This window comes from Salmo salar, chromosome 21 (assembly GCF_965601325.2).
Source record: "Salmo salar chromosome 21, fSalSal1, whole genome shotgun sequence".
NCBI classification, from domain to species: domain Eukaryota; kingdom Metazoa; phylum Chordata; class Actinopteri; order Salmoniformes; family Salmonidae; genus Salmo; species Salmo salar.
This window is the reverse complement of record NC_138311.1, coordinates 43,209,399-43,232,500: the sequence shown is the minus strand read 5'-3', so window position 1 is coordinate 43,232,500 and position 23,102 is coordinate 43,209,399. Positions and strand designations below refer to the sequence as shown.

The window sequence follows — 23,102 nt, the reverse complement described above, 5'->3', positions numbered from 1 at the left end:
GCGTAGCAGTTCAGACGTCCTTTACCCTCCTCTTGTCGTGTCCCGTGTATATATATATATTTACATATTTTTCTTCACATATCTTTTTACATTTTTTTCTTCTAAAAACTCAACCTCAAAGCACTCTCCTGCAACCCGCCTCACCAATTTAAAAAAGAAAGTATTATTTACCTCAAATCTGAAATCCACAACAGAACCTAGCCAGAGGTTAGCCATTTTCACTGGCTAACGTTGGAGTTCAGCTAGCCACGGTTAGCTGTCCTCAGCTATCCATTAGCTCGAAAAGCTATCGCCAGTTTTTGTACAGCGCGACTCAGACCAGAGCATACCGGACCTATTCTCTCTCCTTTCCCCGATTTCTACCGCAGACTCTAGACATTTACACCTGGATCTTGCAGCTAACTAGCTGCTACCTGAGTGACTATTGGCAACGTCGGTCCCGGAATTAACATACATTATTCCGGAGCTAGCCAGCTGAAGAGTTCCGTCAGCCACTCGTGGGCTTTTCCTGAGCTAGCCAGCTGAAGTGTCTCCTGGGCTACAATAACCTATCCTGACCCGTTTTACTGCCGATGCGGAGCCCCATCGGGCCTTCACGACTGGACCACCGATGTTATCTGCCCGAGGGAGTTATCCAACTGGCCCCTCCGTCGCTACGTAACCTGATCGCCCATCTGCGGCCCACTAATCGTTAGCTGTCTTATCGGCTGCTATCTGAATAGGTCTATCGGACACTTTTCTTGGGCCACTATAACTAACTATTTTGCCAACTTGGACTGGTCCCCCCTTCCACACGGAACCCCACTAACCCACAGACGGAAACGCACGAGGTGGCTAAAAACAGACCTCCCTCCATCTTCCACCAGCTTGCTACCTATGGCCCGGCTAGCTGTCTGAATCTCACTGGACCCTTTGATCACTCGGCTAAGCATGCCTCTCCTCAATGTCAATATGCAGTTCCTCCACCCACACATGCTATGACATCTTCTGGTTTCAATGATGTTTCTAGAGACAATATCTCTCTCATCATCACTAAATGCCTAGGTTTACCTCCTCTGTATTCACATCCCACCATACCTTTGTCTGTACATTATACCTTGAAGCTATTTTATCGCCCCCAGAAACCTGCTCCTTTTTCTCTCTATTCTGGACGTCACAGACGACCAATTCTTATAGCTTTTAGCCGTACCCTCATACTCATTCTTCTCTGCTCCTCTGGGGATGTAGAGGTGAATCCAGGCCCTGCAGTGCCTGGCTCCACTCCTACTCCCCAGGCGCTCTCTTTTGATTACTTCTGTAACCGTAATAGCCTTGGTTTCATGCATGTTAACGTTAGAAGCCTCCTCCCTAAGTTTGTTTTATTCACTGCTTTAGCACACTCTGCCAACCCGGATGTCCTAGCTGTGTCTGAATCTTGGCTTAGGAAGTCCACCAAAAACTCTGAAATCTTCATCCCTAACTTCGTTTTCAGACAAGATAGAACAACCAAAGGGGGCGGTGTTGCAATCTACTGCAGAGATAGCCTGCAGAGCTCTGTCCTGCTATCCAGGTCTGTACCCAAACAATTTGAACTTCTACTTTTAAAAATCCACCTCTCCAAAAACAAGTCTCACCGTCGCCGCCTGCTATAGACCCCCTCGGCCCCTAGCTGTGCTCTGGACACCATATGTGAACTGATTGCCCCCCATCTATCTTCAGAGCTCGTGCTACTAGGTGACCTAAACTGGGACATGCTTAACACCCCAGCCATCCTACAATCCAAGCTTGATGCCCTCAATCTCACACAAATTATTAATGAACCCACCAGGTACAACCCCAAAGCCGCAAACAATGGCACCCTCATAGATATCATCCTAACCAACGTGCCCTCTAAATACACCTCTGCTGTTTTCAACCAAGATCTCAGCGATCACTGCCTCATTGCCTGCATCCGTAATGAGTCAATGGTCAAACGACCTACACTCATCACTGTCAAACGCTCCCTGAAACATTTCAACGAGTAAGCCTTTCTAATCGACCTGGCCCTGGTATCCTGTAAGGATATTGACCTCATCCCGTCAGTAGAGGATGCCTGGTTATTTTTTTTAAATGCCTTCCTCACCATCTTAAATAAGCATGCCCCTTTCAAGAAATGTAGAACCAGGAACAGATATAGCCCTTGGTTCTCCCCAGACCTGACTGCCCTTAACCAACACAAAAATATCCTGTGGCGTTCTGCATTAGCATCGAACTGCCCCCGCGACATGCAACTTTTCAGGGAAGTTAGAAACCAATACACACAGGCAATTAGAAACGCCAAGGCTAGCTTTTTCAAACAGAAATTTGCTTCCTGCAACTCAAACTCTAAAAGGTTCTGGAACATTGTAAAGTCCATGGAGAATAAGAACACTTCCTCCCAACTGCCCACTGCACTGAGGATAGGAAACTCTGTCACCACCGATAAGCCCACTATAATTGAGAATTTCAATAAGCATTTTTCTACGGCTGGCCATGCTTTCCACCTAACTACCCTTACTGCATTCAACAGCACTGCACCCCCACAGCTACTCGCCCAAGCCTCCCCCATTTCTCCTTCTCCCAAATCCATTCAGCTGATGTTCTGAAAGAGCTGCAAAATCTGGACCCCTACAAATCAGCTGGGCTAGACAATCTGGACCCTTTCTTTCTGAAATTATCTGCCGAAATTATTGCAACCCCTATTACTAGCCTGTTCAACCTCTCTTTCGTGTCGTCGGAGATTCCCATAGATTGGAAAGCAGCTGCTGTCATCCCCCTCTTCAAAGGAGGTGACACTCTTGACCCAAATTGCTACAGACCTATATCCATCCTACCCTGCCTTTCTAAGGTCTTCGAAAGCCAAGTCAACAAACAGATTACCGACCATTTCGAATCCCACCGCACCCTCTCCGCTATGCAATCTGGTTTCAGAGCTGGTCATGGGTGCACATCAGCCACGCTCAAGGTCCTAAACGACATCGTAACCGCCATCGATAAGAAACAATACTGTGCTGCCGTATTCATTGACCTGGCCAAAGCTTTTGACTCTGTCAATCACCACATCCTCATCGGCAGACTCAGTAGCCTTGGTTTCTCAAACGATTGCATCGCCTGGTTCACCAACTACTTCTCTGATAGAGTTCAGTGTGTCAAATCGGAGGGCCTGTTGTCCGGGCCTCTGGCAGTCTCTATGGGGGTACCACAGGGTTCAATTCTTGGGTCAACTCTTTTCTCTGTATACATCAATGATGTCGCTCTTGCTGCTGGTGAATCTCTGATCCACCTCTATGCAGACGACACCATTCTGTATACTTCTGGCCCTTCTTTGGACACTGTGTTAACAACCCTCCAGACGAGCTTCAATGCCATACAACTCTCCTTCCGTGGTCTCCAACTGCTCCTAAATACAAGTAAAACTAAATGCATGCTCTTCAACCGATCACTGCCTGCACCTGCCCGCCTGTCCAGAATCACTTCGTCGGACGGTTCTGACTTAGAATTTGTGGACAACTACAAATACCTAGGTGTCTGGTTAGACTGTAAACTCTCCTTCCAGACTCACATCAATCATCTCCAATCCAAAGTTAAATCTTGCTATAGGCTTCCTATTTCGCAACAAAGCATCCTTCACTCATGCTGCCAAACATACCCTCATAAAACTGACCATCCTACCGATACTCGACTTCGGCGATGTCATTTACAAAATAGCCTCCAATACCCTACTCAACAAGCTGGATGCAGTCTATCACAGTGCCATCCGTTTTGTCACCAAAGCCCCATATACTACCCACCACTGCGACCTGTACGCTCTCGTTGGCTGGCCTTTGCTTCATAATCGTCGCCAAACACATTGGCTCCAGGTCATCTACAAGACCCTGCTAGGTAAAGTCCCCCCTTATCTCCGCTCACTGGTCACCATAGCAGCACCCACCTGTAGCACGCGCTCCAGCAGGTATATCTCTCTGGTCACCCCTAAAGCCAACTCCTCCTTTGGCCGTCTCTCCTTCCAGTTCTCTGCTGCCAATGACTGGAACGAACTACAAAAATCTCTGAAACTGGAAACACTTATCTCCCTCACCAGCTATCAGAGCAGCTCCCAGATCACTGCACCTGTACATAGCCCATCTATAATTTAGCCCAAACTACTACCTCTTCCCCTACTGTATTTATTTATTTTATTTATTATTTAGCTCCTTTGCACCATATTATTTATATTTTAACTTTGAACTTTCTTCAAATTACAAATCTACCATTCCAGTGTTTTACTTGCTATACTTTATTTACTCTGCCACCATGGCCTTTTTTGCCTTTACCTCCCTTATCTCACATCATTTGCTCACATTGTATATAGTCTTATTTTTGTCTACTGTATCATTGATTGTATGTTGTTTTACTCCATGTGTAACTCTGTGTTTTTGTGTGTTGTCGAACTGCTTTGCTTTATCTTGGCCAGGTCGCAATTGTAAATGAGAACTTGTTCTCAACTTGCCTACCTGGTTAAATAAAGGTGAAATAAAATAAATTAATTAATTAATAAATTGTACTGAATTCTGAGGAGCTTGTAAAAACGGGATCTCTTTGTCCAATCTAAAAGTTTAAAGGTGAGCTCTGTCTCTCTCTTTGTTCCCTTCCCTCTCTCTCTCACTCCTCTCTTCCTCTCCCTCTCCCAGTTGCTGTGTGGTCAGGAGGAGTGTGTTCAGTGTCTGTTGGAGCAGGAGGCCTCTGTGTTGCTGGGGGACTCCAGGGGCCGAACAGCCCTCCATCTGGCTGCAGCGAAGGGCCACGCATCCTGGCTCGCTGAGCTGCTGAGTATGGCCTGTTCTGAACTGCCCACGCCCCCCCTCCGAGACCACCAGGGGTTCACCCCCCTGCACTGGGCCTGCTACTATGGTCAGTTACTAAACCACCCTACTGCACTGGGCCTGCTACTATGGTCAGTTACTAAACCACCCTACTGCACTGGGCCTGCTACTATGGTCAGTTACTAAACCACCCTACTGCACTGGGCCTGCTACTATGGTCAGTTACTAAACCACCCTACTGCACTGGGCCTGCTACTATGGTCAGTTACTAAACCACCCTACTGCACTGGGCCTGCTACTATGGTCAGTTACTAAACCACCCTACTGCACTGGGCCTGCTACTATGGTCAGTTACTAAACCACCCTACTGCACTGGGCCTGCTACTATGGTCAGTTACTAAACCACCCTACTGCACTGGGCCTGCTACTATGGTCAGTTACTAAACCACCCTACTGCACTGGGCCTGCTACTATGGTCAGTTACTAAACCACCCTACTGCACTGGGCCTGCTACTATGGTCAGTTACTAAACCACCCTACTGCACTGGGCCTGCTACTATGGTCAGTTACTAAACCACCCTACTGCACTGGGCCTGCTACTATGGTCAGTTACTAAACCACCCTACTGCAGTCCTGCCTCAAACCATGGCTTTGTAGTCTGAGTCTCATTCAGTGTTCCTGAGGGATTTTGCCTCAATGCATACCTTTTCTGGGGAATTTATTTTTTGTGGAATACCTTTTATGTGGAATACCTTTTATGTGGAATACCTTTCATGTGGAATACCTTTTACGTGTGCATCTTCCAATGATCTTGTTTGTGTGTCCAGGTCACGAGGGCTGTGTGGAGGTACTGCTGGAGCAGAAAGGTTGTCGCTGTATCGATGGGAACCCCTTCACTCCCCTGCACTGTGCTGTGTAAGTCTATACATTTATTGTCCTTATTGATCAAATATATAATGCTCAGTGTTACCCATAGACCTCAGTGTTACCCATAGACCTCAGTGTTACCCATAGACCTCAGTGTTACCCAAGTGTTGACTGTTAGACCTCAGTGTTGACTATAGACCTCATTGTTGCCCTTTGACCTTAGTGTTGACTATAGACCTCAGTGTTGACTATAGACCTCAGTGTTGACTATAGACCTCAGTGTTGACTATAGACCTCAGTGTTGACTATAGGCCTCAGTGTTGACTATAGGCCTCAGTGTTGACTATAGGCCTCAGTGTTGCCCATTAGGCCTCAGTGTTGCCCATTAGGCCTCAGTGTTGCCCATTGGAGCTGAGTGTTGCCCATTGGAGCTGAGTGTTGCCCATTGGAGCTGAGTGTTGCCCATGAGACCTCAGTGTTGACTGTGTTTTGCCTCATGGATCTCAGTGTTGACATTCTGTTTTGGTTCTCAGGGTGAATGATCATGAACCCTGTGCCTCACTACTGCTGGAAGCCATGGGATCAGACATGGCCAGCTGTAAGGACGCTAAGGATCGGTAGGTCATCACATCCCTGCATCAGACAGCTGTATATCACACAGCCTGTCGTCAATTTCTCAATCACTAATTTCCATGTTTTTTTCCTTCTCTATTCTTCCTTCTGTTCATTTCCTCTCCTCACACATCCCTCCCCCCTCCATCTCTCAGGACTCCACTCCATGCTGCAGCGTTCTCTGGTCACGTGGACTGTGTCCAGCTGCTTCTGGCCCATGATGCACCTGTGGATGCTGTGGACATTGCAGGGCGCAGTGCGCTGATGATGGCTGCAGAGAAGGGAAGAGTCGGGACTGTAGAGGTGCTGCTGACCAGTGCCAACGCCAGCCTGAGGTTGGTGGACCAGAATGGTAACACTGCCCTCCACCTGGCCTGCAGTAGCGTGAGTGTCCACTAGGGGGATTTCTCTCCCAATTTCTTTGACATTACATTTGTACCACATTCAAACTCCATATTTACAAATAGTGTATTATATATGAAAAGAATGTAACATTTATTTGGCTTCTCTCTCTTCTTCCCTTCCTCTCTTTCCTCTCTTCCCTTGCTTCCTCTTTCCACTCTATTCCTCTCTTCCCTCTCATCCTCTCTCAGGGAGAGGAGGACTGTGTACTATTCATCCTGGAGAGGCAGAAGGACACTGTTCTCATAGGTTCCACCAACGCAGCGCTGCAGACGTAAGTGTTCGTCAGAGATAGGCCATGGTTAATCTCAGAGCTGTGCGCTAGCTAGTTACATCGATTTACTTCTGGGGTGCAAGTGTCTAGATTTAGCCCCTCCCCATTACAGAACCACTACAAACCTTCTGATTGGTCTGTCCCTGCCAGGCCCCTCCACCTAGCGGCCCGTAGCGGTCTGAAGCAGGCTGTCCAGGAGCTGCTGTCCAGGGGGGCCAGTGTTCAGACGTTGGATGAGAACAGTAGGTCTACAGGTCTGGGCCCGGTTTCCCAAAAGAATCTTAAGGTTAAGTTCAGTTTAGAACCATAGGATCCTATGGCTCTACAGATGAATTGAACCTAAAGACACTTTTGGGATGCATGTCTATGTAGCTAGCTACAGCTGACTGGTTCTGTGGCGTTGGCATGTCTATGTAGCTAGCTACAGCTGACTGGTTCTGTGGCGTTAGCATGTCTATGTAGCTAGCTACAGCTGTCTGTGGTTCTGTGGCGTTAGCATGACTATGTAGCTAGCTACAGCTGTCTGTGGTTCTGTGGCGTTGGCATGTCTATGTAGCTAGTTACAGCTGTCTGTGGTTCTGTGGCGTTGGCATGTCTATGTAGCTAGTTACAGCTGTCTGTGGTTCTGTGGCGTTAGCATGTCTATGTAGCTAGCTACAGCTGTCTGTGGTTCTGTGCTCTGGTAGGCTAGAGGTATCTATGCAGCTTCCTGGTTTGTAGCTATCTGTCCCAGCCCCACCTGTCCAGTAATGTCATTAAGGCCAGGACGTTTTCCTGACCCTTGTCACCTGACTAGGAAAAACTCAAGGCCCTTGTCATTATGTTCAGGGATTTAGGTTTGTATTCCTGTGTACTGTCTGGTTAGGTACTGTCTGGTGTCTGGGCTGGTTGTGTACTTTCTGGTGTCTGGGCTGGCTGTGTACTGTCTGGTGTCTGGGCTGGCTGGGGACTGTCTGGTGTCTGGGCTGGCTGGGGACTGTCTGGTGTCTGGGCTGGCTGGGGACTGTCTGGTGTCTGGGCTGGCTGGGGACTGTCTAGTGTCTGAGCTGGCTGGGGACTGTCTGGTGTCTGGGCTGGCTGGGGACTGTCTGGGGACTGTCTGGTGTCTGGGCTGGCTGGGGACTGTCTGGTGTCTGGGCTGGCTGGGGACTGTCTGGTGTCTGGGCTGGCTGGGGACTGTCTGGTGTCTGGGCTGGCTGGGGACTATCTGGTGTCTGGGCTGGCTGGGGACTGTCTGGTGTCTGGGCTGGCTGGGGACTGTCTGGTGTCTGGGCTGGCTGGGGACTGTCTGGTGTCTGGGCTGGGGACTGTCTGGGCTGGCTGGGGACTGTCTGGTGTCTGAGCTGGCTGGGGACTGTCTGGTGTCTGGGGACTGTCTGGGGACTGTCTGGGGACTGTCTGGTGTCTGGGCTGGCTGGGGACTGTCTGGTGTCTGGGCTGGCTGGGGACTGTCTGGTGTCTGGGCTGGCTGGGGACTGTCTGGTGTCTGGGCTGGCTGGGGACTGTCTGGTGTCTGGGCTGGCTGGGGACTGTCTGGTGTCTGGGCTGGCTGGGGACTGTCTGGTGTCTGGGCTGGCTGGGGACTGTCTGGTGTCTGGGCTGGCTGGGGACTGTCTGGTGTCTGGGCTGGCTGGGGACTGTCTGGTGTCTGAGCTGGCTGGGGACTGTCTGGTGTCTGGGCTGGCTGGGGACTGTCTGGTGTCTGGGCTGGTTGTGTACTGTCTGGTGTCTGGGCTGGCTGGGGACTGTCTGGTGTCTGGGCTGGCTGGGGACTGTCTGGTGTCTGGGCTGGCTGGGGACTGTCTGGGGACTGTCTGGTGTCTGGGCTGGCTGGGGACTGTCTGGTGTCTGGGCTGGCTGGGGACTGTCTGGGCTGGCTGGGGACTGGCTGGGCTGGCTGGGGACTGTCTGGTGTCTGGGCTGGCTGGGGACTATCTGGTGTCTGGGCTGGCTGGGGACTGTCTGGTGTCTGGGCTGGCTGGGGACTATCTGGTGTCTGGGCTGGCTGGGGACTGTCTGGGCTGGCTGGGGACTGGCTGGGCTGGCTGGGGACTGTCTGGTGTCTGGGCTGGCTGGGGACTGTCTGGTGTCTGGGCTGGCTGGGGACTGTCTGGTGTCTGGGCTGGCTGGGGACTGTCTGGTGTCTGGGCTGGCTGGGGACTGTCTGGTGTCTGGGCTGGCTGGGGACTGTCTGGTGTCTGGGCTGGCTGGGGACTGTCTGGTGTCTGGGCTGGCTGGGGACTATCTGGTGTCTGGGCTGGCTGGGGACTGTCTGGTGTCTGGGCTGGCTGGGGACTGTCTGGTGTCTGGGCTGGCTGGGGACTGTCTGGTGTCTGGGCTGGGGACTGTCTGGGCTGGCTGGGGACTGTCTGGTGTCTGAGCTGGCTGGGGACTGTCTGGTGTCTGGGCTGGCTGGGGACTGTCTGGGGACTGTCTGGTGTCTGGGCTGGCTGGGGACTGTCTGGTGTCTGGGCTGGCTGGGGACTGTCTGGTGTCTGGGCTGGCTGGGGACTATCTGGTGTCTGGGCTGGCTGGGGACTGTCTGGTGTCTGGGCTGGCTGGGGACTGTCTGGTGTCTGGGCTGGCTGGGGACTGTCTGGTGTCTGGGCTGGCTGGGGACTGTCTGGTGTCTGGGCTGGCTGGGGACTGTCTGGTGTCTGAGCTGGCTGGGGACTGTCTGGTGTCTGAGCTGGCTGGGGACTGTCTGGTGTCTGGGCTGGCTGGGGACTGTCTGGTGTCTGGGCTGGTTGTGTACTGTCTGGTGTCTGGGCTGGCTGGGGACTGTCTGGTGTCTGGGCTGGCTGGGGACTGTCTGGTGTCTGGGCTGGCTGGGGACTGTCTGGGGACTGTCTGGTGTCTGGGCTGGCTGGGGACTGTCTGGTGTCTGGGCTGGCTGGGGACTGTCTGGGCTGGCTGGGGACTGGCTGGGCTGGCTGGGGACTGTCTGGTGTCTGGGCTGGCTGGGGACTATCTGGTGTCTGGGCTGGCTGGGGACTGTCTGGTGTCTGGGCTGGCTGGGGACTATCTGGTGTCTGGGCTGGCTGGGGACTGTCTGGGCTGGCTGGGGACTGGCTGGGCTGGCTGGGGACTGTCTGGTGTCTGGGCTGGCTGGGGACTGTCTGGTGTCTGGGCTGGCTGGGGACTGTCTGGTGTCTGGGCTGGCTGGGGACTGTCTGGTGTCTGGGCTGGCTGGGGACTATCTGGTGTCTGGGCTGGCTGGGGACTGTCTGGGCTGGCTGGGGACTGTCTGGGCTGGCTGGGGACTGTCTGGTGTCTGAGCTGGCTGGGGACTGTCTGGTGTCTGGGCTGGCTGGGGACTGTCTGGTGTCTGGGCTGGCTGGGGACTGTCTGGTGTCTGGGCTGGCTGGGGACTGTCTGGTGTCTGGGCTGGCTGGGGACTGTCTGGTGTCTGAGCTGGCTGGGGACTGTCTGGTGTCTGAGCTGGCTGGGGACTGTCTGGTGTCTGGGCTGGCTGGGGACTGTCTGGTGTCTGGGCTGGTTGTGTACTGTCTGGTGTCTGGGCTGGCTGGGGACTGTCTGGTGTCTGGGCTGGCTGGGGACTGTCTGGTGTCTGGGCTGGCTGGGGACTGTCTGGGGACTGTCTGGTGTCTGGGCTGGCTGGGGACTGTCTGGTGTCTGGGCTGGCTGGGGACTGTCTGGGCTGGCTGGGGACTGGCTGGGCTGGCTGGGGACTGTCTGGTGTCTGGGCTGGCTGGGGACTATCTGGTGTCTGGGCTGGCTGGGGACTGTCTGGTGTCTGGGCTGGCTGGGGACTATCTGGTGTCTGGGCTGGCTGGGGACTGTCTGGGCTGGCTGGGGACTGGCTGGGCTGGCTGGGGACTGTCTGGTGTCTGGGCTGGCTGGGGACTGTCTGGTGTCTGGGCTGGCTGGGGACTGTCTGGTGTCTGGGCTGGCTGGGGACTGTCTGGTGTCTGGGCTGGCTGGGGACTATCTGGTGTCTGGGCTGGCTGGGGACTGTCTGGGCTGGCTGGGGACTGTCTGGGCTGGCTGGGGACTGTCTGGTGTCTGAGCTGGCTGGGGACTGTCTGGTGTCTGGGCTGGCTGGGGACTGTCTGGGGACTGTCTGGTGTCTGGGCTGGCTGGGGACTGTCTGGTGTCTGGGCTGGTTGTGTACTGTCTGGTGTCTGGGCTGGCTGGGGACTGTCTGGTGTCTGGGCTGGCTGGGGACTGTCTGGTGTCTGGGCTGGCTGGGGACTATCTGGTGTCTGGGCTGGCTGGGGACTGTCTGGTGTCTGGGCTGGCTGGGGACTGTCTGGTGTCTGGGCTGGCTGGGGACTGTCTGGTGTCTGGGCTGGCTGGGGACTGTCTGGTGTCTGGGCTGGCTGGGGACTGTCTGGTGTCTGAGCTGGCTGGGGACTGTCTGGTGTCTGAGCTGGCTGGGGACTGTCTGGTGTCTGGGCTGGCTGGGGACTGTCTGGTGTCTGGGCTGGTTGTGTACTGTCTGGTGTCTGGGCTGGCTGGGGACTGTCTGGTGTCTGGGCTGGCTGGGGACTGTCTGGTGTCTGGGCTGGCTGGGGACTGTCTGGTGTCTGGGCTGGCTGGGGACTGTCTGGTGTCTGGGCTGGCTGGGGACTGTCTGGTGTCTGGGCTGGCTGGGGACTGTCTGGTGTCTGGGCTGGCTGGGGACTGTCTGGGCTGGCTGGGGACTGGCTGGGCTGGCTGGGGACTGTCTGGTGTCTGGGCTGGCTGGGGACTATCTGGTGTCTGGGCTGGCTGGGGACTGTCTGGTGTCTGGGCTGGCTGGGGACTATCTGGTGTCTGGGCTGGCTGGGGACTGTCTGGGCTGGCTGGGGACTGGCTGGGCTGGCTGGGGACTGTCTGGTGTCTGGGCTGGCTGGGGACTGTCTGGGCTGGCTGTGTACTAATTGAATGCTGCTTTCTCCTGTTGTCCTCCCATCTCTCTGTTTTTTCGCTTCACTCCCCCCCACTTCTTCCATGTTTTCTTTCCCCTATATCTCTTCTATCTCCCTTCCTCTTCTCTACTTTGTATCCCTATCTCTCTCTCTCCCCCAGGTTTGACCCCTGCTCTGGCATGCGCTCCTAGCAGGGAGGTGGCTGACTGTCTGGCTCTCATTCTGGCTACCATGATACCTTTCTGCTCCCCTTGCAGCTCCGGTGCGCCCTCCCCAGGTTCCCTCCTGAGAGCCCTACCCAGGGAGGGGAAGAGCTCCCATGGCCCTCGCAGCACCAAGGCCCCCTCGGACCCCTCTAGCGAGGGCAGTGCCAGTCAGGGCGCCACTGAAAACGACTCGGACTCAGAAACCTTTTGACCCCTATGACCCTGACTCTTATCAGACTACCTGGATGCCTGAAGTTCAGCACTCTCCCACCACCCGACCACCCCTGATTCCTTGCTCGTGTCCCAGAGCAGAACCTCTCAGTGGGGCTTGTACAGGACTTTGTTCCCCCTAAAGGCTGGAGGGATGGAGCTTGACCCCTAACCTAACTGTGATTCTGTCTGCTGGTGCTTCTTCTCCAGATCACTCTTGGTACTGCGTCTCAGCTTGGATATCTATGACAGGCTGAGGCCTTTTTTTATTAAAGACCTTTTTTTATTAAAGCAATTTTTTTTATTTTTCTTATGAAAAGAGACCCAAGAATGAAGAAAAGTAGAATTGTAACCTTTTCTCTTAACATAAGTATTTATGTTGATGTTTGTGTCTGGGTAGCCTAGGTATGCATGGAAAGGTATGCCCTGCTCTGTCTATCTGCCCAGTGATGTGAGTATAGCACAAACCAACTGAAGCACAATTCCAGAATTAACTTATACGCCTATTATAGAGAAACAGGGTGGAATGCTTTCATCTAGTTACAGTGTATGGCCTTTATGCAAAGAAGTGGCACCATTTTCAACCTCTTGTGTTCCCACACCAATAGAAATATGACATTGGGCACTGAGTTGTTCCTGATCCTGTCACGTGGTCAGTTAGGAAACGTCTGTCCCTCATGTTACAGGTCCATAGCGTTTCAGTAAATTACATGCCCAGATACAGTATGTCAGATCAGGTCTCCAGTGAAGAGGCTGACACCTGTATGGTATTTATTCACTTTTATATTATGGTACAAAGGACAGCAGGACCTTGATCACTCTTCACTTCCTCTACCCCTCCCTCCATCCTCCGTTACCGTTCTGTCTGTTGGCTACCTACCTGCAATGTGCCAGTCTCTTAAGCTTGTCCAGTGCCTTGTTACACCTTTTATAGACTTTTTTTATTTCAATTCTCCCAAAAAGTGTATCCCTTAACGCAGGGTTCTCCAACCCTGTCCCTGTAGAGCCACCGTCCTGTAGGTTCACTCCAACCCTGTCACTGTAGAGCCACCGTCCTGTAGGTTCACTCCAACCCTGTTCCTGGAGAGCCACCGTTCTGTAGGTTCACTCCAACCCTGTTCCTGGAGAGCCACCGTCCTGTAGGTTCACTCCAACCCTGTCCCTGGAGAGCCACCGTCCTGTAGGTTCACTCCAACCCTGTTCCTGGAGAGCCACCGTCCTGTAGGTTCACTCCAACCCTGTCCCTGGAGAGCCACCGTCCTGTAGGTTCACTCCAACCCTGTCCCTGTAGAGCCACCGTCCTGTAGGTTCACTTCAACCCTGTTCCTGGAGAGCCACCGTCCTGTAGGTTCACTCCAACTCTGTCCCTGGAGAGCCACCGTCCTGTAGGTTCACTCCAACCCTGTCCCTGGAGAGCCACCGTCCTGTAGGTTCACTCCAACCCTGTCCCTGTAGAGCCACCGTCCTGTAGGTTCACTTCAACCCTGTTCCTGGAGAGCCACCGTCCTGTAGGTTCACTCCAACCCTGTCCCTGTAGAGCCACAGTCCTGTAGGTTCACTCTAACCCTGTCCCTGTAGAGCCACCGTCCTGTAGGTTCACTCCAACCCTGTCCCTGGAGAGCCACCGTCCCGTAGGTTCACTCCAACTCTGTCCCTGTAGAGCCACCGTCAAGTAGGTACACTCAAACCCTGTCCCTGGAGAGCCACCGTCCTGTAGGTTCACTCCAACCCTGTCACTGTAGAGCCACCGTCTCGTAGGTTCACTCCAACCCTGTCCCTGGAGAGCCACCGTCCTGTAGGTTCACTCCAACCCTGTCACTGTAGAGCCACCGTCCCGTAGGTTCACTCCAACCCTGTCCCTGGAGAGCCACCGTCCCGTAGGTTCACTCCAACCCTGTCCCTGTAGAGCCACAGTCCTGTAGGTTCACTCCAACCCTGTCCCTGTAGAGCCACAGTCCTGTAGGTTCACTCCAACCCTGTCCCTGTAGAGCCACCGTCCTGTAGGTTCACTCCAACCCTGTCCCTGGGGAGCCACCGTCCTGTAGGTTCACTCCAACCCTGTCCCTGGAAAGCCACCGTCCTGTAGGTTCACTCCAAGAGAGCTACCCTCCTGAAAACCTACAGGAGGGTGGCTCTCCAGGAACAGGGTTGGAGTGAACCTACGGGACAGTGGCTCTACAGGGACAGGGTTGGAGTGAACCTACAGGACTGTGGCTCTCCAGGAACTGGGTTGGAGTTAAAACCTACAGGAGGGAAGCTCTCCAGGAACAGGGTTGGGGTGAAAACCTACAGGAGGGTAGCTCTCCAGGAACAGGGTTGGGGTGAAAACCTACAGGAGGGAAGCTCTCCAGGAACAGGGTTGGAGTTAAAACCTACAGGAGGGAAGCTCTCCAGGAACAGGGTTGGAGTTAAAACCTACAGGAGGGAAGCTCTCCAGGAACAGGGTTGGACAGCCCTGATCTAATGAGTATCCTGTCACTTCTAACCCTGAAAAAAAAACGTATCAGTTATGGTCAGGCGTGTGTGTGTGTGTGTGTGTGTGTGTGTGTGTGTGTGTGTGTGTGTGTGTGTGTGTGTGTGTGTGTGTGTGGTGTGTGTGTGTGTGTGTGTGTGTGTGTGTGTGTGTTACAAGATGTCTGACGAAAGGAAGTTGGTTTCTGCTTTTGTACATATGGTGTCATTGTAATAACTCTACCCCAGAGCACCCCCTAGAAAGCACAATGCCTCCGTTTCTAAATGCTTGTCGTTGGAACTAAGATAAACGGGGAGTTTGGGTTCTGTCCCAAATGGCAAGCTATTTCCTACATAGTGCACTTATGACCGGGCCCTGCTCAAAAGTCATGCACTATAGGGAATAGGGTGGCATTTGAAATGCAGATGGTCTGTCCGTATTATGTCAGTCGTGACAATCGTATCACTGTTTGATTTTCATACCAGTTCCTGATTCAGTATGAAATGCTGAAGGTTGTTTGTCAGATTCCCTTTGTTTTATATGAATTGTACAATTCTATAAAAATCTGTTTTAATTTAGTTCTGTGTGATTTGCGTGCTTTCCTATTTGATATGAAGTAAACTAAATATAGCTAATGTTTTTGGCCATCTGAAGCTTACCTGAGAGAATGGATTCTGTAGTTCAGTCTTGGAAACCTCAAATGCCTACAAATCAAATTTATTTATATAGTCCTTCTTACATCAGCTGATATCTCAAAGTGCTGTACAGAAACCCAGCCTAAAACCCCAAACGGCAAGCAATGCAGGTGTAGAAGCACAGTGGCTAGGAAAAACTCCCTAGAAAGGCCAAAACCTAGGAAGAAACCTAGAGAGGAACCAGGCTATGAGGGGTGGCCAGTCCTCTTCTGGCTGTGCCGGGTGGAGATTATAACAGCACATGGCCAAGATGTTCAAATGTTCATAAATGACCAGCATGGTCAAATAATAATAATCATAATAGTTGTCGAGGGTGCAACAAGTCAGTAACACAAGAGTAAGTGTCAGTTGGCTTTTTCATAGCCGATCTTTGAGAGTATCTCTACCGCTCCTGCTGTCTCTAGAGAGTTGAAAACAGCAGGTCTGGGACAGGTAGCACGTCCGGTGAACAGGTCAGTGTTCCAGCAGGTCTGGGACAGGTAGCACGTCCGGTGAACAGGTCAGGGTTCCATAGCTACAGGCAGAACAGTTGGAACTGGAGCAGCAGCACGGCCAGGTGAACTGGGGACAGCAAGGAGTCATCAAGCCAGGTAGTCCTGAGGCATGGTCCTAGGGCTCAGGTCCTCCGAGAGAGAGAAAGAAAGAAAAAGAGAGAGAATTAGAGAGAGCATATTTAAATTCACACAGGACACCGGAAAAGACAAGAGAAATACTCCAGATGTGACAGACTGACCCTAGCCCCCCGACACATAAACTACTGCAGCATAAATACTGGAGGCTGAGACAGGAGGGGTCAGGAGACACTGTGGACCCATCCGATGAAACCCCCGGACAGGGCCAAACAGCTAGGATATAACCCCACTCACTTTGCCAAAGCACAGCCCCCATACCACTGGAGGGATATCTCCAACCACCAACATACCATCCCGGGACAAGTCCGAGTATAGCCCACAAAGATCTCCGCCACGGCACAACCCGGGGGGTGCCAACCCAGACAGGAAGACCACGTCAGTCACTCAACCCACTCAAGTGACGCACCCCTCCCAGGGACGGCATGGAAGAACACCAGTAAGCCAGTGACTCAGCCCCTGTAATAGGAGTAGAGGCAGAGAATCCCAGTGGAAAGAGGGGAAACCGGCCAGGCAGAGACAGCAAGGGTGGTTCGTTGCTCCAGCCTTTCCGTTCACCTTCACACCCCTGGGCCAGACTACACTTAATCATAGGACCTACTGAAGAGATGTGTCTTCAGTAAAGACTTAAAGGTTGAGACTGAGTCTGCGTCTCTCACATGGGTAGGCAGACTATTCCATAAAAATTGAGCTCTATAGGAGAAAGCCCTGCCTCCAGCTGTTTGCTTAGAAATTCTAGGAACAATTAGGAGGCCCGCGTTTTGTGACCGTAGCGTACGTGTAGTTATGTACGGCAGGACCAAATCGGAAAGATAGGTAGGAGCAAGCCCATGTAATGCTTTGTAGGTTAGCAGTAAAACCTTGAAATCAGCCCTTGCCTTAACAGGAAGCCAGTGTAGGGAGGCTAGCACTGGAGTAATATGATCTCATTTTTGGGTTCTAGTCAGGATTCTAGCAGCCGTATTTAGCACTAACTGAAGTTTATTTAGTGCTTTATCCGGGTAGCCGGAAAGTAGAGCATTGCCGTAGTCCAACCTAGAAGTAACAAAGGCATGGATTAATTTTTCTGTGTCATTTTTGGACAGAAAGTTTCTGATTTTTGCAATGTTACGTAGAGGGAAAAAAGCTGTCCTTGAAACAGTCTTGATATGTTCTTCAAAAGAGAGATCAGGGTCCAAAGTAACGCCGAGGTCCTTCACAGTTTTATTTGAGACGACTGTACAACCATCCAGATTAATTGTCAGATTCAATAGAAGATCTCTTTGTTTCTTGGGACCTAGAACAAGCATCTCTGTTTTGTCCGAGTTTAAAAGTAGAAAGTTTGCAGCCATCCACTTCCTTATGTCTGAGACACAGGCTTCTAGCGAGGGCAATTTTGGGGCTTCACCATGTTTCATTGAAATGTACATCTGTGTGTCATCCGCATAGCAGTGAAATTTAACATTATGTTTTCGAATGACATCCCCAAGAAGTAAAATATATAGTGAAAACAATAGTGGTCCTAAAACGGAACCTTGAGGAACACCGAAATTTACAGTTGATTTGTCAGAGGATAAACCATTCACAGAGACAAACTGATATCTTTCCGACAGATAAGATCTAAACCAGGCCAGAACTTGTCCATGTAGACCAATTTGGGTTTCCAATCTCTCCAAAAGAATGTGGTGATCGATGGTATCAAAAGCAGCACTAAGATCTAGGAGCACGAGAACAGATGCAGAGCCTCGGTCTGACGTCATTAAAAGGTCATTTACCACCTTCACAAGTGCAGTCTCAGTGCTATGATGGGGTCTAAAACCAGACTGAAGCGTTTCGTATACATTGTTTGTCTTCAGGAAGGCAGTGAGTTGCTGCGCAACAGCTTTTTCTAAAATTTTTGAGAGGAATGGAAGATTCGATATAGGTCGATAGTTTTTTAAATAATTTCTGGGTCAAGATTTGGCTTTTTCAAGAGAGGCTTTATTACTGCCACTTTTAGTGAGTTTGGTACACATCCGGTGGATAGAGAGCTGTTTATTATGTTCAACATAGGAGGGCCAAGCACAGAAAGCAGCTCTTTCAGTAGTTTAATTGGAATAGGGTCCAGTATGCAGCTTGAAGGTTTAGAGGCCATGACTATTTTCATCATTGTGTCAAGAGATATAGTACTAAAACACTTTAGTGTCTCCCTTGATCCTAGGTCCTGGCAGGGTTGTGCAGACTTAAAGAGGAGTCCGTAATTTGCTTTCTAATGATCATGATCTTTTCCTCAAAGAAGTTCATGAATTCATTACTGCTGAAGTGAGAGCCATCCTCTCTTGGGGAATGCTGCTTTTTAGTTAACTTTGCGACAGTATCAAAAAGAAATTTCGGATTGTTCTTATTTTCCTCAATTAAGTTGGAAAAATAGGATGATCGAGCAGCAGTGAGGGCTCTTCGATACTGCACGGTACTGTCTTTCCAAGCTAGTCGGAAGACTTCCAGTTTGGTGTGGCGCCATTTCCGTTCCAATTTTCTGGAAGCTTGCTTCAGAGCTCGTGTAATTTCTGTATACCAGGGAGCTAGTTTCTTATGACAAATGTTTTTAGTTTTTAGGGGTGCAACTGCATCTAGGGTATTGCGCAAGGTTAAATTGAGTTCCTCGGTTAGGTGGTTAACTGATTTTTGTCCTCTGACGTCCTTGGGCAGGCAGAGGGAGTCTGGAAGGGCATCAAGGAATCTTTGGGTTGTCTGAGAATTTATAGCATGACTTTTAATGCTTCTTGGTTGGGGTCTGAGCAGATTATTTGTTGCGATTGCAAACGTAATAAAATGGTGGTCCGATAGTCCAGGATTATGAGGAAAAACATTAAGATCCACAACATTTATTCCATGGGACAAAACTAGGTCCAGAGTATGACTGTGGCAGTGAGTAGGTCCAGAGACATGTTGGACAAAACCCACTGAGTTGATGATGGCGCCGAAAGCCTTTTGGAGTGGGTCTGTGGACTTTTCCATGTGAATATTAAAGTCACCAAAAAGTTGAATATTATCTGCGATGACTACAAGGTCCGATAGGAATTCAGGGAACTCAGTGAGGAACGCTGCATATGGCCCAGGGGGCCTGTAAACAGTAGCTATACAAAGTGATTGAGTAGGCTGCATAGATTTCATGACTAGAAGCTCAAAAGACGAATACGTCGTTGTTTTTGGGGGGGGTAAATTGAAATGTACTATCGTAAATGTTAGCAACACCTCCGCCTTTGCGGGATGCGCGGGGATATGGTCACTAGTGTAACTAGGAGGTGAGGCCTCATTTAACAAAGTAAATTCATCAGGCTTAAGCCATGTTTCAGTCAGGCCAATCACATCAAGATTATTATCAGTGATTAGTTCATTGACTATAACTGCCTTTGAAGTGAGGGATCTAACATTAAGTAGCCCTATTTTGAGATGTGAGGTATCACAATCTCTTTCAATAATGGCAGGAATGGAGGAGGTCTTTATTCTAGTGAGATTACTAAAGCGAACACCGCCATGTTTAGTTTTTCCCAACCTAGGTTGAGGCACAGACACGGTCTCAATGGGGATAGCTGAGCTGACTACACTGACTGTGCTAGTGGCAGACTCCACTAAGCTGGCCTGCACCCTGCTGCCTGGCCTGCACCCTGCTGCCTGGCCTGCACCCTATATCATTGTGGAGTTAGAGCCCTGTCTATGTTCGTAGATAAAGATGAGAGCACCCCTACAGCTAGGATGGAGTCTGTCACTCCTCAACAGGCCAGGCTTGGTCCTGTTTGTGGGTGAGTCCCAGAAAGAGGGCCAATTATCTACAAATTCTATATTTTGGGAGGGGCAGAAAACAGTTTTCAACCAGCGATTGAGTTGTGAGACTCTGCTGTAGAGCTCATCACTCCCCCTAACTGGGAGGGGGCCAGAGACAATTACTCGATGCCGACACATCTTTCTAGCTGATTTACACGCTGAAGCTATGTTGCGCTTGGTGACCTCTGACTGTTTCATCCTAACATCGTTGGTGCCGACGTCGATAACAATATCTCTCTACACTCGCCAGTTTTAGCTTTAGCCAGCACCAGCTTCAGATTAGCCTTAACGTCGGTAGCCCTGCCCGCTGGTAAACAGTGTATGATCGCTGGATGATTCGTTTTAAGTCTAATACTGCGGGTAATGGAGTCGCCAATGACTCGGGTTTTCAATGTGTCAGAGCTAACGGTGGGAGGCTTCGGCGTCTCAGACCACATAACGGGAGGAGCAGAGACCAGAGAAGTTTCGGCCTCCGACTCGCTTAATGGGGAGAACCGGTTGAAAGTTTGTCGGCTGAATGAGCGACACCGGTTGAGCATTCCCACAGCGTCCGGCTGCGGGGACCGTGCGAGGGGGTTTATACTAACGTTACTATCTGTACTTACTGGTGGCACAGACGCTGTTTCATCCTTTCCTACACTGAAATTGCCCTTGCCTAACGATTGCGTCTGAAGCTGGGCTTGCAGCACAGTTATCCTCGCCGTAAGGCGATCGTTCTCCTGTATATTATAAGTACAACGACTGCAATTAGAAGGCATCATGTTAATGTTACTTAGCTTCGGCTGTTTGAAGTCCTGACGAACCATGTCCAGATAAAACCTCCGGGGTGAAAAAGTTGAATGAAAAAAGTTGAGGGAAAAACTAAAGATATACGGTATTTAAAAAGTAAAAACCGTGAAGTAGTCATTGGCAACAAAACGCACAGCAGCACGTAAACAAGTCTGCAAGTTGTGACCGAAAAATAAAATGGCCACTTTAAAATTTGCAGTTTTGTCACACACCAGAATGCTACAAAATGATTTGATTTGTATTTAAGTGTGTAAGGAGTCAATATACCGGTCAAATAATTTACTCTACATGTAGTGATGAACAATGACATTCTACCATCAAATCTATGTAGACTTACAAGACAGGAGGCCAACAAAAACATCTGACACTAAGGTTTAAACCCTTGTGAAATCAGTTAATAATCTTTAATTACATCAGCTCTGTACATTTACATCAATTTGTTTGTTCAAACTAAGCACAAATAATCTTACTTGGTCCATCTCAGTGATCTTGTGAAACAGTTGGAAATCTTGGCACTTCAAAATAATCTCTTCCCTCAGGGAAATATGTCATTAGGGACAAGAGTTTCTTTCCAGGTCAGGAAAAACTCTGTCTTCAGTCATGCATAGTCACTTGTCTAATTTATGATAAAAGTTTACCCAGCTCTAGGTCTACCTGTGGAAGATTCTATGATGATTATTATGGAATAATTGAGTCGTACAAGCTGGCCATTCTTTGCATTTCATCAACAAAAAAAGACACTAATCTTCCTCTGTTACTTTACTTCATCAATCCAGTGTGCTTTTATGGTTCCCTATTGGGATAAGGCTTTTTCTGCATTGCGGTCTCCTCTCCGCCTTGGTGACTGATGCCCATGTTGTGTTCTGTAGATAGCAGCTCCCTGGTAGCCTGAGTCCCAGACCCATTTATGCTGTGAAAATGACATAGGAATTGGCTAGACAACAAACAGGTCTGGGACTCAGGCTAGCTCCCTGGTGGAACAGTTCAGCAGTTGACCCCCAGCCCTGTCCAGTGGTCAGGCACCATGAGAAAGTATTTGTCCATAGCCTCACAGAAACGGGCTCGGTACAGCTCTGGAGAGACCACCGTGGGCATCTTACCTGTGTGCGAGACACAAAACGTTTATAATACATTTTATTTGTATAGCGTTTTTCATTTACAGGAAGAAATCAAAAAGGTCTTTATACAATTAACTAATTACTAGAGATCAAAGCTAAACATGAAAAGGGCACAATCTTAAAATAGACTTCAAGGACTAATGTAGGGGGAAGGAGGTGTTAATGTCAGATGAATTACCTTGCCCTCCCAGGATCCCTGTGGATTTCACCACCATCTCCAGCTTCTTATCCCATGTGAACGTCCGTATGTAATCTGAAACAATGGGAGGAATGTTTGTTTTACAAATATAGCAAAGTACAATGTCACCCAAATGCCTTTTTGAAGCAGCATGCATGGAGAAATGATTTTCTATAAACACCAGTAAACAGTTTGTATCACAATGATCAACGTTATAGCCAATGAAAATACATTTGAAAAAGATAAAGCTTTTCCCTCACCTATGATTCCCACCACCAGCTCGTCTGTGGCGTCGTCTCGTCCAACCAGCAGAGAGTAGTCTATGATCAGGTGACTAGACAGGAAGCAGGCATCACTGTGGATAGCAGCCCTAAGGATGGCCTTGCAGTGGGCTCTTATGTACATAGGGTTGTCATGGACCAGCTTCAGTAGGTTCTCATCCAGCAGAACCACCTAATATAGAATGATGCCATTTAGCTCATGCTTTTATCCAAAGGTTGTTATTGCAAAAGAGAATGTGTTCTCAATGAACAAATCATGGCCAATCAATCAAGTTGTAGAAACACCTCAATGATCAATGGAAACAGGATGCACCTGAGCTCAATTTCATCGCAAAGGGTATTTGTTTTACATTTTTTATTCATTTTCAAAAAACCTGTTTTTGCTTTGTCATTATGGGGTATTGTGTGTAGATTGTTTTCCTCAATGTATTTAATAAATATTACAATAAGGCTGTAACGTAAGAATGTGGAAAAAGGATAGGGGTCTGAATACTTCCTTAATGCACTGTATCTGGTTAAAACAACACATACATAAAACAAAGCAACTTACATTACAGTGATTGCATACATTTATTTTGTATGTGGGAATCGAACCCATGGCCCAGCCCTGCTAGACTAGCGCCATGCTCACCTCACAGCTCTCCTTCCCAGACTCGGTCTTGACGTTGCGGTTCCTCAGAGAACCCTTGAGGTCGAACACCTGGGCCATCTTCCTGCCATAGAACAGGTTCTCCATGACAAGAAGGTCCAGTTTCTTCTCAGAGTTGTTCTGGGAGTTCTTGTAGCCGATCCGGTACACACCCAGGATCTTAGCCAGGGCAGTGGGCCGCTGTGGGACAGACTGGGTTTAGGATAGGAATGTGTTGCAATAACCATCCATCCATCACACAACGACAAGAACACAGCTCATTGACATTTTATCTGTGAGACAAC

The 23,102-nt window shown here is 50.0% G+C and overlaps 2 protein-coding genes across 6 annotated transcripts in view; one reads left to right on the top strand and one right to left on the bottom strand.

The window, feature by feature from the left end:
* The window catches only part of LOC106582316 (serine/threonine-protein phosphatase 6 regulatory ankyrin repeat subunit C), an 85,003-nt gene extending 69,729 nt beyond the window's left edge, over positions 1–15,274 (top strand). For 3 of the 4 annotated variants that reach the window (XM_014165283.3, XM_014165284.3, XM_014165288.3), the window contains 7 exons: positions 4,668–4,887; positions 5,627–5,714; positions 6,200–6,283; positions 6,434–6,662; positions 6,872–6,954; positions 7,105–7,196; positions 11,989–15,274. In XM_014165283.3, the coding sequence (XP_014020758.1) occupies positions 4,668–4,887; positions 5,627–5,714; positions 6,200–6,283; positions 6,434–6,662; positions 6,872–6,954; positions 7,105–7,196; positions 11,989–12,245 (1,053 nt within the window). In that variant the 3' untranslated portion in view covers positions 12,246–15,274. The remainder of the gene's footprint in view (positions 1–4,667; positions 4,888–5,626; positions 5,715–6,199; positions 6,284–6,433; positions 6,663–6,871; positions 6,955–7,104; positions 7,197–11,988) is intronic. The other variant, XM_014165286.3, reaches the window with a different exon arrangement.
* Positions 15,275–20,981: 5,707 nt separating this feature from the next.
* LOC100380630 (1-phosphatidylinositol 3-phosphate 5-kinase) overlaps positions 20,982–23,102 on the bottom strand; it is a 53,765-nt gene continuing 51,644 nt past the window's right edge. For both annotated transcript variants that reach the window (XM_014165291.3, XM_082967190.1), the window contains exons 40-43: positions 22,801–22,998; positions 22,149–22,341; positions 21,889–21,963; positions 20,982–21,692 (exon numbers count right to left, since the gene is read on the bottom strand). In XM_014165291.3, the coding sequence (XP_014020766.1) occupies positions 21,577–21,692; positions 21,889–21,963; positions 22,149–22,341; positions 22,801–22,998 (582 nt within the window). In that variant the 3' untranslated portion in view covers positions 20,982–21,576. The remainder of the gene's footprint in view (positions 21,693–21,888; positions 21,964–22,148; positions 22,342–22,800; positions 22,999–23,102) is intronic.